The 20,678-nt window shown below is 39.9% G+C and overlaps 1 protein-coding gene across 1 annotated transcript; it reads right to left on the bottom strand.

Moving 5' to 3' along the window:
* Positions 1 to 13,572: 13,572 nt before the first annotated feature.
* LOC143612987 (polyubiquitin-like) lies at positions 13,573 to 14,979 on the bottom strand. Its single transcript, XM_077086830.1, has one exon. It carries the CDS (start codon positions 14,743 to 14,745, stop codon positions 13,573 to 13,575), a length of 1,173 nt encoding a protein of 390 aa, XP_076942945.1. The 5' UTR covers positions 14,746 to 14,979.
* Between the last annotated feature and the right edge of the window lie 5,699 nt (positions 14,980 to 20,678).

Here is a 20,678-nt window from a genome sequence, read left to right as displayed (position 1 = left end):
TAACACAGAGAGAGAGAGAGAGAGAGAGAATGTTTGGGATTCCCTTTCTTGAAACCTCCTTTTTACACTTTTAACTTTTGGAAGTTACAAGAAATGTTTTCGGACCCGGCCCGGACTCGTTACCGGGTCAAAGGTCGGACCGACCCGGGAGGGCGGACCGGTGTTTGACCCGGATGACGTCATAAATAATTTAAATATATATTTACATATATATATATATATATAATTCATATACATATAAAAAATAATAATAACCAAAAATAATAATAATAACAAACTTTAATGTTTATTTATGTTTTATACATTGTTTTTTAAATATATGTGATTTATGTTTGATCAATAGAGACATCAATGAAGCTTAGTTGGTTGGCTTATGGGGTAATTATTAAAGCTTCTATCTCTGAAATGACCCAAGTTCAAATCCTGGCATGCACATTTCAATTTGGATTTTATAAAAAATGGGTTTTACCGGTCCACCCGCCGGGTCAACCGGTCCGACCGGTCCGGGCCGACCGCCACCCGTGAAACCCGGCCGGGTTTTTAGAAACGTCCAAAATACGTTGACCCAGCCCGGTATAGGGACCGGGTCCCGGTCCGACCGGCCGGGCCGGGTTTCAAAACACTGGTTACAAGTGTGGAAAAGTTAAGTGGGGAAGACAAAGAGTTTTGATAGTAAAAACTGTAAAAATTTCAAAAGTCATGATATTTATAACTTTTTTAACTTTTGTCAAAAGTGAAAAAGGGGTTCAAAAAAGAAATCCCAAAAATCCCTTAAGATTACTATGGTTTTGCATTGATACATGCGCGAAATACTTTATGCTTAATATAGATGTACATTTTGTTAGATCATGCATAGTGGGACGTTTTGGAAGGGGGAGTGCTCCCAACAAACGCCGGTGAGGGTGTGTCCTTGGTCCATGTAGCTGTTGTCAACGGCTATAAATTAAAAAAAAACAATTTATTTATTAACTTCATCCTATACATAATCAAACATCTATATATAATCAAACATATTAAAATTTTTAAACGTCGCAACTTATTCTTTCATTCACTACCAAAAACACAACAAAAAAAACTTTCGTTCTCTACCACCATGAATCCACTCAATCCTTCCGTGTTCGGTTTTGGACAATTTACAACCAACGCATGAGAACCCCAATCGAACACCACACAACCGACTTAACCGAACACCACCCAAGCGAGTCAACCAACCCCCAACTACCTGGCCGGTTTTAATTTCAACCCTAACATGTTGTTATACATGCAATATTTAGGGATGTGCACCACCATACAAGCCGGTGTTTTTAACCCACCAACTCATCCGAACTTCCCGGTGAGACAAGACGAGAAGGTGCCGGAGACGCAACCTGATCCAATGTTTCAAGATGAGCCAGAGACACAACCCGATTTGAGCAAATCTAAAAAAGCCGGATCGAGCAAAGCTGGATGAGGATGGTCACACAAAAAGAAAGACGTGACCGAGCCTCGTACTAAAAAAACAAATCAATTATGGACCCCGAGAAGTATTTGACCATTTCACGATCGTGAACCGTGGTCTCAGAAGATCCTAAAAGTTGTAAGTGTTTAATTATTTTTTTTATTTATGTACTAATTTTTCTTAAACAAAATATTAACGGTTACTAATATGTTTTCTTTTTTTTTTTGTGTAGTCAGCTATAAAAAATTAGGCATTTTTTTTGCCATAAAGTTCTGGAACTTTTATTTAAGAAAATGGGCAAAGAGGATGAATTCAACTATTCAAGAATTTAAAATATTCCATGTAAAGAAGTGGTTTGCAGGTGGTCAAATAGTGGTTTTTCTAGCCTCCTTGTGATTTCAATCAATCTTTTATTACTAAGTCTAGTGCAAGTTGTGTTCTTGTATCAGAAATTTTGGTGTAGTTCTTAGGCTGAGGGGTGTGGGGGGCGCGAGTGGGGGCTCCAGCCAATAATATTGTGACGTGTGGCAGAGAGAGAAACTTGATAAGATGGGTGTTGGAGCCCCCGCTCGCGCCCCTGGCCCTGGTGTGGAGGGGCGCGAGAGGGGGCGCGAGCGGTCTTCATCCCAACGGCTCTTCACGCATTCCCAATACCCCTTTACGCCTCTGCCCTCCCGCTAGCGGCCTTGCGCCTGCTTTGAAAGCCGTGCTCGCGCCCCTCTCGCGCCCCTCTCGCGCCTCGGTGGTGTGGTGCTCGCGCCCCGGGGCGCGAGCGGATGGGCTCACGCGCCCCCTCTCGCGCTCCACACCCCTCAGCCTTAGTTTGTGATTTCAATCAATCTTTTATTACTAAGTCTGGTGCAAGTTGTGTACTTGTATAAGAAATTTTGGTGTGTAGTTCTTAGTTTTTGCAGAGTTGTTACTTCATTAGTTGGCTTGGATTTGTACATTTTTAATGTATATGTACATACATGTAGTGTAATTTTTTTATGCGGATTTATTGTGTATACCTCATGCATTTTGTTACAATCATATTTGTATACTTGTGTTCCGTGACCAGGTGTATTCCTATGTTTTTTCTCAATTCGCATGTGCAAACCAAGTATTATTTATTTTTGTAAAGACCAATAAAAAGCATTTTCTATATATATAACCACCTAAATACAACCGGGCCGGGCCGCGCCTGGCAAGTTACTAGGTCACAACCCAAAATACAACCAATAAAACACCAAGAACAAACACAACCACACCTTGTTACACTTTAAATTTACACCAATTATCCCACAACAACGCTAGTCCACCTGAGCTATATGTAACCCAAAAATAGTTAATTAAGCACTTTAATATTGCCCACCACAAGTAACAGAAACAGAGCTACATCAAAAACACAAGGCATTGTCTTTTACTAGGATAATAGGATATGTTGGTGAAGAAACACTACGTGACCCCGGCAGATTACGGATAATCTTAGGGTTAAGTAGATGTTTCCCACGAGGGTTAGGTCCGGCAAAGATGGTTATTCTTCTGATGACCTGCAAAACAGACACCGTGAGCTCGTCACTGAGAAGGGGGGGTACCTCCTTGTGACCGCCCTCCGGCGTGAGAATCAGGCTAGATTGCTCTGAATATAAATGTATATTAAGAGAAATAGCTAGAGCAGATAAGATATGTGATGGTATAAGATAGTGTATGATACCGTTCCAAGGTGTTGGAGTATTTATAGCCGAATGTAGGTTTCCAAGCAGGTACAGCCAGCTGTATAATATTCCTTTTCTACCAACTGTGGGCTACGCACGTGCCATGCTGGTGGTTGGTGGGTAGGCAGCGGCTGATAGTGACATGGCCGGCTGTACTATTCCTTTTCCACCAACTGCAGGCTATGTACGTGCCACGACAAGGGTTGGTGAGTAGGCAGCGGCTGATAGTGACATTTTGTACTAGAGCGTGCTCCTCGTCGTACTGTTGTCAGTGAGCTGTCACCCTGTGATTGGTTCATGGGCTGCTTTGGTCAGATCTTGTCTATTTTGTCCATACCTTGGCAGGTATAGTACAAAAGATCCTCCAGAAGCGTACGGACTGGCTCATTTGGGCGGGAGTATTCCCGCCTTGCTCATTCCTTCTTCAGGTGACTACTGAATTATTTAGTGCCTTGTGCGTGTAGCCTTGCTATTAGTGCGGGTAGCCTTCCCTGATGGCTTGTATCCGCAGCTGCTGGAACAGGCTGGGTACTTCACCATTGGGAGGCTTTTCCTGCGGGAACAGCTGGCGTACTGCGCGTAAGGTCTTCATCTCTCTGAGCATGGTGGGTCCTGCGGAACCAGTTGGTCTTTGCGCAGACGTCCCTCTTTAAGGTGAGTCTTGCGGGTCCAACTGGGCCCTGCTGGGACCTAACTCTTCATAAACATATTAGATATATATGGTTAGACAAACAAGACTAGTTTTCATATTCTTTTTTAGAAGTATATGATATATGTTCCTCACTAGGGATTTTTGAACAAGGAAATTAGTTTAATAGGTTTACATCATGAATCTTTCGTCTATTTTCATACGTGACATCAAATTAAGTGTTAAAAAAATCTAAACAAAAACGAAAAGCTCCAATTATGAAATACTATCTTTACTCGCCATCACTCTAGAGATGAAAGCAAAAAACGTGACCGGATCTTAATCAAAATCATAATATTTATCAAGAATCCAAGAAATCGCTCGTGCGCTTCTTTCGGGATTGTTTCTAGATTTAAGTGTTATTTACGACAGTGAGCATACGTTATACAACCTGCTAATTATAAATCACATATTGATATCTGAGTTGAAAGCACACACTTCTCCGTTGTCACGCCTACATATGTAATTCTGTATGTACGTGAATGTATGCTTGAAATGAGTTATGTGAAAACTGAAATATTGTTATTCGATACAAATATGCAGGTAATGTTTTTGTCAATTGTCATAAAAGCATAAATTAATAAAACAGCTAATTAAACATTTCAAAAAAAAAAAAATGAAATAGAGTAAGAAACGGCTAATAATTAATTAATTACCTTTCAAAAAAATAATAAATAATTAATTAACCCTAATTCGATCGACTACTGCACCTATAAAAAACTACCCTAACTGGATCTCTTTTCATCATATACGCCGCACCGTCTCTAATCCTATGCCTATTCTTCAATTTTTTATCTTCTGTAACCCAATGATGATGGTGCAGAGAACTGAAGGGGGGGCCGATTGTCTTGTTTACAACATGTTGATTACTCATAGCGTTAATTTTTACATCAAATCAGGTCACTATCTATATTTATGTTAATTGTTCTTAACATCCAGTATTGAAAAAAGTTGATAGCTATTATTTCAAACATTAATAATTCACCCAAAAACCTCAGATTTCTTTCGTTGTTGAAAAAGTTCTTAACATTTCACAAAGATCATTTCGGGGGTCGGTTTTGAGCTAAAACCGAAACAAACAATTAAAGTAGGTTTTTGAAACCGTATTTTCAACTAAATAACACCATTTGATTAATGTTTTTTTCATTTTTGTAAAATGCAGATTGATGAATTCAACACCACCGCGTTGGGCGTTTACGGGCTTATTATTATTTTAAGCCTGCAATTTGTAGGAACAACGGGGAAGTCGTGATGGTGAGTGGAAAGGGTTATATACTATTCCATGATTTGGTGAAGAAGAGGGGTAGAATTGTCTTTCACCCCACACTCGAGCTTCCTATTGGTTTGGCCAAGACCTTGCGGGTTTCAATCATTGTACGAGATAGATCGGTGTAAAATGTGATTCAAATAGAAATGAAAAGTGACATTTGTAGGAACAATGTATAAGCGTATGTGTTATGACACCAATTTGTTGTTACAATCTCAGGCTAGTTTTGTTTATCAATATTACATTTTGTATTGAGATTATGAGTTACTTTTATAAATAAATTTGCGCAGTTAGTTTTTTTTTTCTTTTTTTTTATTATTATTATTATATGCATTAGTTACGTGCGTGAACTTAAAAAAAAAACCCACCTAAAGTACTTATTGTGTTTAATTTATTTATTTTACTATTGTGATATCAGTTTTGTATTTATTGTATCATAAACTATGTAGAATATAAATTCTTTTTAATTAAATCTTAGTACTATTCTCAGGGCCGGCTCCGAGAAAGCAAAAAAATTTTCGGGCCGAAAGCGAAAATTCTTTTGGGGCTTAAATGGCTTAAATAAAAGGAGTATTTTGTTGGGTTTAAATAATTTAATTTTGATATGTGTTTAATTGGTTATAATTTAGGTTGTGTAAAAATCTTTTGTATAGAAATAGAATATGATTAAATATGTCTTATATGAGATTAGAATCCATAACCTTTTGGTTGAGACTTGGGAGTAATACCCTTTTGCCACCAGACCAAGCTAGTGGTTATGTAATTGACTTCAAACACTAAATATACATATTGTTTTAATAAAAATACATATAATCCACACAAAACAATGGGCCTAGCGGGGTGTCGGGCCTGTGGCCGTCGACCACCCAGCCCCCCTTAGGGCCGGCCCTGACTATACCTATACCGAATCAAACCGCTACAAACTTATTACTGGAAGGTCCGAATTGAACCGCTACCGACTCTCAGTCTCTGAAAGTCACAAGTTTATGGCTTCCAAATAAGCCAAATGGTAGAATAAGTTACAGTCATTTTGAGTTAACAACATTGATTAATTCAGACATGCTACAAGATGGAGAGGTAACTATACCGCTCCATGAATCAGCAACAAATTGTGGCTGAGAATCCATATGCATAGCGACGGGAAATCTGGCATGGTCATCCATTTTGATATATTTTTGGTATCCAATCGTAATACAATCTCCAAACTAAACAATTGATCTTCAATGAGATCCAATTCTCCCCACATGAAACTACCGCGGGATGTTTTTTTTTTCAAACAGTGCGTCATCTTTCCATGAAAATAGAAATGAGAATCCAATTCTCCCCATTCTGCCGTCGCTTGAGCCAGGCAATTAGCACCCACCAATATATTTGCAAATGTTTTCCAGCAGTTTGGTAATCTCTATCCTCATCTTTGGTCCCATAGTATATAACATCCCACATCAATTAGGTAGGGGAACGAAACCTTCTTTACAAGGAGGTGGATACTTTCTCCATCATAACGCGTTTTGGGCGTTTAATGGTACTGGATGATAGGATAATTCCATAATTAAGCATGCTCAGGTGGTCTAGTTCACTTAACTTTAGATTATTTAATAGTATAGTATAAAATGCATTCATTGGGTCATGTAGGAACAAGGTTCAACTCTATCGTTCTGTTAAATGCCTCGGCTGTATATATCACTGCACTTCCACTTGACATCTATCATAATGATAAACGACTCGTCTCGCAGTGACCTTCTCTTGAATTCTCAAAACTTCTGTCACTCCATCCTCGCAAGCTCGTCTCATAGTGGCATTCTATTAAATTCTCAAAACTTCTGTCGCTTCAGCCCCGCAAGGCAGAGAACCCGTTGCTGTCTCGTCTATGCTACCAGAGGCTTTGTGAAATTCGGAATAGAAGAGCACTCATTTGGGTGGGGGTGCGGGTGGGGGATTGGGGGGGGGGAGGGGTTACTACTTAGATGCTTTCAGCTGGAATCCGCTCCGCACTTGCTACCCACATTTACCGTGGGCATGATAAATGGTACACTAGAGGTGCGTCAACGTCACACCTCCCGTTCTTTATACCTTTTCAATTGAAAAAAAAAATGAAAAATAAAAAAAGGTCGTCTTATTCAAAACCTCAAATGTAACATCCAAACTCTCCCACTTCACATCTTGGAACGCACCATAAAGGCACTTTGACATCTTCTTAACCCGATATGGGAGTAATATCAGAATGGGTGATGATAGCAGTGGGTTAGCAACATTTTCAGGTCATTGGAAACAGGTGTGTTACCGTGGGTCACCATGGAATAAACTGGATCTCCATGATGGAGGTTAAATAAAAAAACAAAACCCACGTACACCACCTTTAGTAGTTTATTTCCACTATTTGCTACAATTTTCTTTTTATGCTTATGTAGTTGTACTTTTAGTTTCTTATGTAGTACTTTAACTTGTCAGTTTTTTTCTAGTTTAGGACGTGTGTGGTAAAATCTCCTATATGTACTAGACTTTGTTTTATTATGAAAGGTGGTGTTTTATGTTTAAATTTATTGTTGTGTTTTCTCTTTGGTGAGTAACCAATCCCATATCTCCATTGCTAGCTCAAGTTTGGCCAATTGGGTGGTGTTCTTTGGACCCTAATTTGATCTCAGGTGGTGTCTCTGTATCCTTGGATCAGTTAGGTCGCCCAACGGGTGTGATTGCGTGGTGTTTTATGTATCGTAATCTACCGTTGTTAACTCAGTTTAAAGTTTCGATCCGTTACCCCACCCAGGTGTATATCAGGTGACCTCCTAGAAAGTCCCTACCACTCTACCAGGTCACCCAAAAGTAAATCTGTTAGACAGTTGTGGTTCATCCCGACGAAAGCGGGCAATATTATGGTGCGACGGTAGCTGAGCTGTTACATAGAATTTGTCGGAGCAGTATGAGGATGGGTGACCTCATAGAAAGTCTCTACCTGGACAACCAAAAGCAAATCTGTTAGGCGGTAGTTGTTCTTCCTGGTGAAAGCGGACAATATTATGATACGACGGTAGGTTGGCTGTTACTTGAATTTCATATTTTTTTGAAGAGTTGAAATGAGTAAATTGTCTTGTATTTATAAATGTTAAAGGAAGTTATTGTGACATTCGTCAATTTCGGGTCTTGTTTGTATTTGTTTATTATGTAAACCGACCCGATTTGTAAACCGAAGCTTATGTTATAATCAAAATGATGGATTTATGTTACAATATTGTTTCACACTTGTTGGGTCTTGAAAACATCCTATTTTTATTTTTATTTATTTATTTATTATTATTATTATTATTATTATTATTATTATTATTATTATTATTTTGTTTTGTGTTTTTGTCTTGATCTATTTTGCATGAAAACTCTTGTGTCTCACACCCATATTTGACCACCAACATTACCCTATATATACACCACATTTCCTCTTCATTTTCCCTTGCTACAACTCCAAAAAAAAAAAAACTCTCTCAAACATCAAAGATTCAAGGTTATCTTCTTAAATGTTCTTGAAGGATTTTGGTCTTTCATCTTAATTAGTTTATGTAGCCTTATTAATACTTGTTTATGGTTGTGCAACATATATATAATATACACCCCTTGTTTACCTTTGGTAGTTACTTCTCCGATTCCGGTCGGTGAGGTTTCGGACCCCATAAGGCAAGGCTTCATGGAGGACTTCGTGTCCTTGATATATATACATCTATATAACTTATTCATACATATTAATCTTGCTTATTTTAGTTTGTTGGTCATGTTTACAAGTTCCATGGTTATGGGTTTTTAAGAGTCTATGCTTCGGTTTAACCGTAAATAGCTCTAAACCGTAAACCGAACTTTGTTACTAGTTTTGTTTGTTTAAACATACTTAGTGTTAGATCTAAGTTTCTAAAATCATTTTTACAAATTCTATGGTTATGGGTTTGTAGAATCTTACCTCGGTCTTAACCCGAAACACGATCCGAACCGAAAACCGAACTTTTGTTTAAAGACTTTATTGTTAACTTTTGGTATTTTTTTATTTGTACATTATTATACAAGTTATTTAGTGTTTAGACATGTGGAAACCATCTATGAACTTGTTGTAAGATGGAAACCGAACCGAACCAAACCGATTCTTGCTCGCTTAAGACACACAAGTGTGTTTTTTTTAGCCATCAAGACTTGTATATTTCTTTAAAAATAGTTACAAATTGATTTTTAAATATTTTCTTATGTACTTGGAAATGTTGGATCCAACTTGATCTCATAACAAAGTTTGGACCGACAAAACCGAACACTCGCTTAACGTGCGTTGTTAGTTCTAAAACAATGGAACTATATACTTGATTAAGTCTTATTAAATTTTATTGAGTTATCTCATAACATTCAATATTTTGGAAAGTTGACTTTGGGTTTGACCAATTATCAAGACCCGAACCGACAACCCGAACACTCGATAAAAAAAACCCGTTTTAGTATCTTTATTCCAAAGGGATTTGCATTCTTGCATTTTACCCACCTTATTACTTAACATAGGTTGAGTAAATATTAAGGTTAGATACTTTAACCCGGTTTCGAGCAAACTTACATTTTTAAAGGGTTATTATTATAAATTCTTAAATAGTCACATTTTAAACCTTGAACTTTAATTATTTACATTTCTCAACATTTATTTTGTTTAAAGACCTTCAAGACAACCTTTCTAAATTCAAGACTTCTTTTCTTTTTAGGCATTGTGCGTTAAACTCGTCGTTCCGACAAATCTCCAAATTATCATCTTTCAAGTTTACTACTTGAAGGTGAGTACTTCATACCCCATTTTCCATCTTTTATTTTGGGGGTGACATTTCATACTTATTCAACAAAATGCTTTATATTTGAATCTTAAACCACAAACGTAGTTGTATACTTTACCTAAATAATTGCTCGATTTGGTGTTCTATGCTTATATGCTTATGTGTTTATCGCTTTTGGTTGGTGGAACTATAAAATCCTAGACTATTTGGCATCCCCTTATAGCAAGGTGTCGTTAACGTAATGCAATTAACGATAACTATAAAATCCTAGACTATTTGGCATCCCCTTATAGCTAGGTGTCGCTAATGTGTTTAGCGATATCTGTTTATCCAAATTACCACTTTTATTTATCGTTTCGTATGCAAGTTTTGTGGCTATCTTTATTATATACTAATATGATTAAACTTATGAATTGCTCACCGACCTTTGTGTTGACAAACTTTATTTTATGAAATGTTGCAGGTTTGCATCTTGGTTGATTTATGACTGTGAAGAAAACGACATCAAAGACCTTAGGATATTAGTAAAAATGAACAATATCAATTTGCCATATTTTGTGATATCTTGTTTATGATTATTTTATGGATAATTGTTATGTGACATTTTCGATGTTGTGCAATGAAATGAGTTTATTAAATACTGTCACTTTAATTAGTGTCATGTGCTTATGGACAATCGTTACACCTCGGCATATTCCGCCGCCTTTGGTCGGGGTGTGACAGTTATAAGAACTTTTTTATTTCCTTTTAATAAAGATAACTATAAGTCTCTTAAAACCGGATCGAACATAAATGTAAGGACCTGCTCTTGATAAATGATCGAGAGGGGTGTGTAAATCAAGCGATCAATGAAAAGATAAGATAGAGAATAAACGATCTCATAATCAGTACAAAGTATTTATGTATTAAAGCCACACCGATCCAATCCAATGTGAGCTCCCCTTTGGGTGGTTGATTTACACCATGAAACACACTTAAATAAGAACTGTACAAGTCCCTATTTGTAGCTAAACAATAATATTCTAGAAGTTCTCTCCCCGTTAAAGGTGTACACGTGCATCAAAGCTCTCACCTCTGATTCAGATTTCTTGCCAACTTTAACTAGTCCTTGGGTTTCGCCTTTTTGATATTGTAAGTCACATTTTGATCCTTATAATCATCACCTTGACTTTTGATATCAAAATTTCATTTTAATCATGTCACACATCTTCATGAATCACCTATGTAGAATAATGTGTTTTATGCTATACATCTTCTAATTGTACGTAATAAATATGACTACTTATCGAGTCTGAGTCGTGTTACTATTATTGTTGGCGCTATACCATCTTATGTCAAAAACTCACAATGATGCTTCTGAGTCAATATACCGAGTTTTTATTAATCTCAATCTCATTCCTTGAATCCAAAACCACCAGCCCAATGACTACCATTCACCTCAATCCATTTACTTAGCTCAAAACCACAAAAAGTTGGTGCCAAAAGTAACCGGTATGTAGGGATGAGCAAACCGGTACCCGAGTTTTCAAACCTAGTACCTTCTATAACCACATACGAGACTCTTAATTACCATAGAGTGGGTGGCCAAGGCATGGCAGTCAAATGACAACCATTGTCAAAAGTGTATGTGGGCTTTTTAAGCCATCTTTAGAAGCCATGGCCCATGGGTTTGAAAACTCGGGTATGCTGTCTACATGTGGCCCGTGGGCTATCGCCACAACAAAATTAACTAGTCATGAAAATACATGAAGCATTATCAATTTAAACTCATTTTATTGGTTTCAGTTAGATTTTTTCAAATATTAATTTGAACACACTATTAAAAATAATAAAATGAAACATTTTATAAATTTTATTATTATGTAAAATATTACATTAAATTTTGATGTTTTCAAATGTATAACAAAAGAGGGGATCATAATAGACGTGCACAAAAAAACCGGTTCCGGAACCTAACCGGTGGAACCGAACCGGAACCGGTTCCAGTTCCAACCCGGTTGGAACAATACCCGATTTGGGTATTTTTGTACCCGAAAATCGGGACCGGTTCTACTATATATATTTCAGTACCGGTTCCAACCCGGTTCCTACCCGGTTATTATTTGGAACCGGTTCGGGTCGTACCCGGAAAAACCGGTTCCGACGGGTTTTTTTTCAAGGGTCAAACAAAAAGTCAAACTAGCCGTTGGAACCGGTTCCAACGGTAATATAGCCGTTGGAACCGGTTTTTTAGACACCAAATAGCCGTTGGAACCGGTTCCAACGGTAATATAGCCGTTGGAACCGGTTTTTGAGGCAATATATCCGTTGGAACCGGTTCCAACGGTAATATAGCCGTTGGAACCGGTTTTTGGGCCAAACCTATATATAACTTGTTTCCATTACTTGTTTCACCATTACTTGTTTCCATTACTTGTAATTATTTGTTTTGGTAAAATTATTTGTAACTTGTTCGACTAATTATTTGTTTTGGTAAAATTATTTGTTTCGACGAAGAAGAATTGTACTATATGTTTTATTATAATTTGTTCGATTAATTTTTGTTACTTTTTTAATAACGACGAACATTTTATTTATTTAAAAACTAACTATTACAAACATTATTAACACATAAACGATACTAAACATAACAACTAAAACATAAAAAACAAAGTCCGTCGTTTTAATCCGGGAATACTTATTTTTGGGTTGTAGAGCCGGACGACTCTCCCACTTCCTTTTTTTTATCTTCCAATCTTTTTTTCTCTCGACAATACTTATTCGTATGTTTTCGTAATGTCGAGTTGGACCCTGCTTTAAGAAACTTCGAGCAATATTTGCAACGTGCCAACTCATGTGAGTCGGTCATGAGACACAAATCGTAATGGACCCAAACATCGGGGCATCTTGTTGTTTCGATCACCATAACAACGTCATCATTGGATGCCATTTGTGGTCGGTTTAAGGTTAATTTTGGTTTGTAGTGTGTTTTATGGTTTTGGAATTGGAGTGTGTTTGATAGTTTTGAAACTTGCTATTATTAGTAAGAAAATACCCTATTTATAGTTAAAAAACCGGTTCCAACGGTCAAAAACGGCTATATAGCCGTTGGAACCGGTTCCTAACGGCTCTAATTTTTAAATTTCAAAAAAAACCGGTGGAACCGGTTTTTACGTAAAAACCGGTTCCGGTTCATACCCTACCGGTTCTTAAAAGTTCGCATATCTGGGCACCGGTTCGGGTCGGGAACCGAACCGGTTCCTGACTGGAACCGGTGTCATTCTCTACCCGGGTTGAAAAAAACCGGTTCCGAACCGGTTCGGGTTTTCAAGGTGTACCCGATTTGTGCAGCTCTAGATCATAATGAGACACAAAGATTGCATAACTGATACATAAATTGATAAGTAATCTATTATTTATTTCACATACCTTTAACCAATACTCAGCTCCAAAATTTTATCAATCCTATCACTTCTTTTCAAACCAACCATTTGATAAATCATTCTTTAGTTTAAACACAAGTGTGGTGCCTTCCAACTAATTCAAGTGCTTGTAGACATCAAGTTAATAAAAGAGAACATCAAAGTCCAACTAATTCAAGTACTCGTAGCCATCAAGTTTACAAAACAAAGCTACATCAAAAGATACAACGCATCGTCTGTAACTATAATACTGGACCATAAGACAGACAGGTCTAATCTTATACCTTATTCATCCTCGATTTATTTTGTAAAAAGATGAACGGTTGATTCCTTGTGGATGTTGTAATCGGCAAGAGTAGGGCCATCCTCTAGAAACCGTTTGTTAAAGCTCAGCCTCTGATTACACGGGGAATGGCCCTGCTTAGCAAATATTTTGGCTTTCACATCACGGACAAGGTCAGAGGGTTTGACTTCCAAAGTAATGGTCTTTCCGGTGCTGCAAATCTTGATGAATATTTGCATGACTCCCTTTGATATAGCCACAAGTGTGAGCGTGGATTCTTTCTTGATGTTATACTCGGCAAGAGTATCGGTGCTGTGGAGAACCATTTCGTCAAAAATCAATTCCTGCTCGCCACAGGGAATATTTACCTTATGAATGTGTGCATTAGCCTGGATCTTGGCTTTTACGCTGCCGACGGTGTCTGAGGGCTTGACATCCAGAGTAAAGGCTGTTCCGATGAGGGGCTTGATGGATATCTGCATACATCCGCTTGATGCATGTGTAACTGTGAGTGTGGAGTCTTTGTTGATGTTATAGTCAGCAAGAGTATTGTTGTTCTGGAGAACCATGTCGTTGTAGATCAGCTCCTGCTTGTCACGAGAAATTTTTACCACATTCTTGATCTTGGATTTTACGGTCATGATGGTGTATGAGGGCTTGACAAACTCGGTAATGGTCTCTCCGGTGGGGGTATTGATAAATATCTTCATATATCCCCTTGATCTTCGCACTAGCGTAAGGGCCGATTTGTTGTTAATGTTGAAGTCGAAAAGGGTGCCACCGTCGCCAAGAACCATTTTGTTGAAGATCAGTACTAGATTATCGACAGAAACACTTTCTTTAATCTTGATCTTCTCTTTCACGGAGGCGATGGTGTCAGTGGGCTTGACTTCAAAAGAATGTATGATCCTTCCTTCGGGATTCTTGATGGATATATTTATAAAGACGCTTGATTTGCGCACAAGCATGAAGGTAGAGTCCTTGATGTGCAAGTTGGCAAGAGTAGTGATATCCTTGAGGACCATCCCATTTAAGATAAGTTCCTGCTCGTCTAAGGGAATACGCGTCTTAGTCTGGATCTTGAGTTTGATGCTACCGATGGTGTCTGAGCCTTTAACTTCAAACGCGATGATACCGGTGGTGGTCTCGACTAATATATGTATAGAAAAAAACAAAGAAAATGTCAACATTACACATGCATTTGACGTCAAATAATAACTTTTTGAATTCAAAATTAAACAGACTGCACGACAAAACTTAACATACCTAACATCACATATTCAAATGCCATTACTCAATAGCTCAAATAATTTCACAAACAAATACAGCTTATAACATCATATCTGTCATGACTTAAACAAAGACTGAACCAACCAGCAGCGTGCATGAAAAATGAGAAGACAGGGAGATACTATCATAATTAATAGTGATGTAAACAAGCCAAGTCGCTCGCAAGCTACTCAAGATTGGCTCGCAGAAAAGCTCAAATCGAGCCTAAAAATTAGCTTGTTTGCTAAACGAGCCCGAGCAGAAGCTTCACTTATCGAGCTCGAGCCGGCCCGCGCACCTAAACGAACTTCTTGCTTTTATAATCTTATTTTAATTAATTTGAGATATAGTTGTTTGATAGTAATTATTATATATAAAACTGATGACATAAATATCAAAAAAATATATGTTATGTTATATAAAAAATTATAACTAAAAATATATATACAAAAATTATTATAAATATATAACTAACAGCTTAAAAAACTACTCAAGAGCCGAGCTTGAGCTTTAAAAATAGAACTCGAAACGAGCCGAGCTCAAGCTCTCTATAAGTTAAGCGAACTGAGCTCAAGCCTACTCGAGTTCAGGCTAGGCTCGTTTACACCCCAATTTAGATTTCCTCCTAAACAAGATTTACAATCTAATAAATCACATATAATTAGACCTAAAACAACAAAATTAGCAACAAGCAAACAATCTGAAGAATCGCCACCGTTTATCATGCCAAGAAGTCAAATATCAAATAAATCACATAATTACTTATTACCCCTAAAAAACATTTAGCATACATGACTTAAAACAAATATTGAACCAATTAGCAACATGCTCGAGAAATGAGAAGACAGAGACACTATCATAGTGGTGTAAACAAGCCAAGCCGTTTGCGAGCTACTCGAGACTGATTCGCAAAAAAGCTCTAATCTAGTCGAACTTTAACAGCTCGAGCCTAAAAATAAACTCGCTTAATAAACGAACCCGAGCCAGAGCTTTACTTATCGAGCTCGAGTCGGCTCACAAGCCTAAACGAGCTTGTTGCTTATTTAATTTTAATTTAAGTAATCTGATATGTAATTTTTTTTAATAATAACTATTATACATAAAATTTTACAATAGAAATAACAAAACAGTATGTATTATGTTATATATAAAACTATAACTAAAATGTATATACAATAAAATAATTATAAATATATAATAATTAGCTAATAAATAGTAAACGAGCCGAGACCAAGTCTAGCTTAGCTTGAAAACTACTCACAAGCCAAGCTCAAGCTCTCTATAAGCTAAGCAAGCCGAGCTCGAGCCTACTCGAGTTCGGACTCGGCTCGGCTCGGCTCGGCTCATTTACACCCCTATAATTATTAATAGTGATGCAATGAAAGACAGCATGGAATACGGATTACTCTTATTTCTTAGTGCTTGGTTATTTTAGCAACATGTTACGGATAGAGCACAAACAAGATTTACAATAACAAATCACATATAATTAGCCCTAAGACAACAAAATATAACAGATATTCAAACAATGACCTAAAAATTAAGAATCTAATAAATTCACATAATACAAAATTCAGCAGGCGTGCAAACAATCACAATGATCCGAACAGAATCATTACTGAATACTGGAATCTAATAAATCACATATAATTAGCCACAAAGCTACCCGCTCGACAAAAAGCTCAAATCCAAGCATAAAAATAAACATGCCCAGAGCTCTTCTTTCATAAAAATACATTTTCACAACCCAAATCATTAATTAAACACAATAATATAAAAAAATCCTCAAGAATCTAACAACTCACATAATATTTATTATCCATAAAAAATAAACAGTTGGCAGACATGCAAACAATCGGAAGGAAGAATCTTTACCGTTTATCTCGAACACATCGGCGTTGTTCTGCAAGACATCAAAATCGGTGTTGAAAAGATCGAGGAAACTGCTGGGTTTTCTCTTCCGGTTACTGGCGACGGTTCCGTTGTCCCCCATTATTTTTACTCTGGTGAAGAAACACTAAGTGACCCGGTACAGATTATAGATAATCTGAGGGTTAAGTAATGTTTCCCACGAATGAGGTCTAGCTGAGAAGGCTGTTCTTCAGGAGACCTGCAAAACAAACACCGTAAGCTCGTCACTGAGAAGGGGGGGGGTTCCTCCTTGTGACCACCCTCCGGCGTGAGAATCAGACTAGGTTGCTCTGAATATAAGTGTATATTAAGAGATTGCTAGATAACTGGATAGCAGATGATCTTACCATTCCAAGATGTTGGAGTATTTATAGCCGAAGGTAGGTTTTCTAGAAGGTACAGCCGGCTGAATAGTATTCCTGTTCAACCAACAGTAGATTACGTACAGGCCATACTGGTTGGTGGGTAGGTTACGGCCAACAGTAACAAAGTCGGCTGCACTATTCCACCAACTGTAGACTATGCACGTCCCACTTACGGTGGATTGTACGCAGGCCATGCTGGTTGGTGAATAGGTTACGGCCAACAGTAACACTATTCCACCAACTGTAGGCTGCGCATGCTCCATAGTAAGGGTTGGTGAGTAGGCAGCGGCTAATAGTGAAACAGTACTAGAGGGTGCTCCTCCTCGCACTGTTGTCTGTGAGCTGTCACCCTGTGATTGGCTCATGGGCTGTTCTGGTCAGATCGTCTGTCCTATCCATACCTTGGTAGGTATGGTACAAAAGATCTTTCAGACTCAGACTGGCTCATTTGGGCGGGATTGTTCCCGCCTTGCTCATTCCTTCACGTGACTGCTGAAGTAGCTAGTGTCTTGTGCGTGTAGCTCTGCTGTCTGCGGGTAGCCTTCCCTGATGGCTTGTATCCGCAACTGCGGGAACAGGCGGGGTACTTCACCATTGGGAGGCTTTCCCTGCGTGTACAGCTTGCGTACTGCGCGTAAGATTCTATGAGCATGGTGGGTCCTGCGGGAGCAGATGGCCTTTGCGCAGACGTACCTGTTCAAGGTGAGTCTTGCGGGACCAACTGGTCTGCTGGGACCTACCTCTTCAAGTCCCCCCAGTCCAATGTTCTTCTCACGAAAGTTTAATAAAGTGAGGTGAACTTTTGGACTTTAAGCAAGGGGTTTTGAAAAGGGTTTAGTTTTAAGGTTCTCCGTGGGGATTCTTCCCGCGGGTTTCCTAATGTCACTTGCAAAAATTCCCGATTTTTTTGCTTGATCTTTGGGTATGATGCGGGTAGGTATGTAACCTTCTCGCAAGTCAGGAGCGTTGAGTCTCACTTGTGTGGATTCTCCTTGAGGTTTTAGTGGTTTTGAACATAGTGATCAATTATGTTAAACCACCAATTCCATCCTGGAGCCTCAAACAATGTAGTTCTCGACGTTCCCGCTATGCGGGGATGTTATTTCCGTTTCCGCAAGCATTGCCCAGAAGATCCTTCTTGGTTTCAATTCCCTGCGGAGCGCTAGGTACGTGAAGGGTTGACTGAACACTGTACCCGCGCTTGTCTTACGGTTACTTTACTTTCAAGGTGCCTCTGGCATCAATTCCCTGCGGGTGTCAGGTATGTGAAGGGTTTTGCCTTAACACTGTACCCGCACCCGTCTTATAGTTACTTTGTTGCCGAGGTATTCTTGGCTTCAATTCCCTGCGGGTGCAAGGTATGTGAAGGGTTTTGCCTTAACACTGTACCCGCGTCCGTCTTATGGTTTCTTGGTTGCCAAGGTAAGGGGTGTTTTCCCGCTTATTTTTGAATCTTTTTGAATTTTGAAATTCAAAAGGTTGGTAAGGATAAGAACAATCCAAACATCTGAAACGTCGTGCGACAGTTTCTTCTGACTGTGTCAGGACGTGCAGGAAGTTATGGTGACGTGACAGAACATGGTCATTCCAGTCGCTTTTTCAGGCGCGTGGGCGTGTTTTTTCGGGCGCGTGGCCGCGAAGTTACTGGCACGTTCTTTCAACAGCTGTTGCCAGCTTGCTTTTTGCCACGTGTCATAGTTTCATTGCACTGTCGATTTCTCTCTCCTCCGCATTAAATTCACCGCATTAATTGCGATTACTATATAAAGGGGGAGAGGGTTATTTGCAATTCATACTTTCACCTCTCTTCTTCTTCTTAGTGATTTCCGGCAAATACTCCCCTTTTTCAGGCAAGCATTTTCCCGAAATCACTCTGTAAAAATGTCTTCTCATGATGCTGAAGCTGTAGCCGACGATAGGAGTACTGCTGGCGAGTGCCAGTGTGCTCTACCTATCGATCAGTACCAGTACATCGTCAGGAAGTTCATGCTCGAGTCCCTCGAGCCTGAGTTTCCTGAATCTCACCAGACTGTGTACGATGCCCCCAGTGGCAAGATCGGGGTATATGCTGCATTCTTTGTGTATGGAAACCTTAGGTTCCCATTGACAAAGTTTTTGTACCGTGTCCTGGAGAGGCACGGGGTGCACCTGACCGAGGTGCATCCGATGGCGATTGCCAAGGTCCGGCACTTCGAGTGGGTGTGCCGGATTCTGGGTATTGAACCCTACGTGGACCGCCTGATGACCTTCTATACTTGGAGGTGCGTCCAAGGGTGGTACACCCTGACAACCCGTATTAAGGGTTTAAAGATCTGCGTGACCGAGCGCAGTCTCCGATCGTGGAAGCGGGAGTTCTTCTACATCTCTGCCCGCGCCATCCCCATTGCTATGAAGTTCAAGAAGGGTCAAGCGCTTCCGAGCCTTCACGCTTCCAGCTACCAGGAGGCGGAATGGTTCGCGAAGATATCCCGGGTCCAATCTCCGGTTTACCGGTTTGCGGAGTCCGGGATGGTGCTGCTGGGGATGAGCCGGGTATGGAAGGATGCGTCTCGGTTTCCTATCCTTCTCGAATACGGTTTGAACTCTATTCCTTATGGTATGTCTTGTCTTTATTGCTGATATTAGTTTATTTTCTAACTCTTTTCTTTCAGAGGGGAATAATTTGGAGTCGCTCCTGTTCCCGCGGGAAGCTGACAGTCCCGTGCGGGTGGGCACTCGTGCTCTGGACGACAATGAGTTGCCCATCCTGGAGCAAACGGCAGATAGGTTTGTGGAGGTCTATCCGCCGGGCCAAGAGATCCTGAGCCATCGGCGGCCAGGTAAGGAGATATTTTATCCCGAACCCCTCAATGCTGTACCCGCTGTTGGAAATCCTTACATCCTATCTTCTTCTGAGGAATCCGCAGATGGTCCTCCCCTTGTGCGGAAGAAGAAGACTGCTGCCGGCGTGAAGGGGAAGGAGAAGGCCCCCACAGCTGATCCAGTGGTTCTATCTGACACGGAGTCAGATAGTGAAGAGGTGGCGGGGAAGCCCTTTGGTGAGAAGACCGCTGCTCCGGAGGCTACGACCGTTACCTCCGGAGAACCAACGAAGACGACGGTGACCGGTACCAAGAGGCCGGCTCCATCGGGTTCCTCCCCGCCCGTCCGTACGTTCAGGGTCAAGAAAACCCGTAAGTACAATCATAATGCCTTTGTAGATTTGTCACTTCATAATTTTCTTTTAACACTCTTTGTGCAGGCGTGGATGTTGACGCAATCCGGGGTAAAACGCAGGGGAGTACCTCCTTGCCAATGACGGTAGGCTCGGTCAGCCTTCCTGAGGCGTCGACCCAGTCGCCTGCGCCTGCATCCGCTGGTCCAGTTGCTCGTTCCGTCGAGCCAACTGTTCCGGCCGAGATGACGTCACCGCCGGCCGTGAGTGCGATTTTTACAGCATCCTTCACGGAACCGGCGGTTACTGCTGCTTTTAAGGAGGCGGCGACCGCGGCGGAGACCACGGCGGCTGCCACCATGCCCGCGCCACCGGCACCGACAGCCGGACCATCAGGTATGCGCAGGGCTTCCCGCCGATCTTT

This window comes from Bidens hawaiensis, unplaced genomic scaffold (assembly GCF_021521415.1).
Source record: "Bidens hawaiensis isolate Kalapana, Puna unplaced genomic scaffold, B.hawaiensis_p1.1 tig00036330_1, whole genome shotgun sequence".
NCBI classification, from domain to species: domain Eukaryota; kingdom Viridiplantae; phylum Streptophyta; class Magnoliopsida; order Asterales; family Asteraceae; genus Bidens; species Bidens hawaiensis.
Note: the sequence above shows the minus strand (reverse complement) of the source record. Positions and strands in the feature narration are given on the sequence as shown.

What these genes read in the sequence shown, in the direction of transcription:
- LOC143612987 (XM_077086830.1), bottom strand. Translation starts at nt 14,745, where the DNA reads ATGTTGACATTTTCTTTGTTTTTTTCTATACATATATTAGTCGAGACC.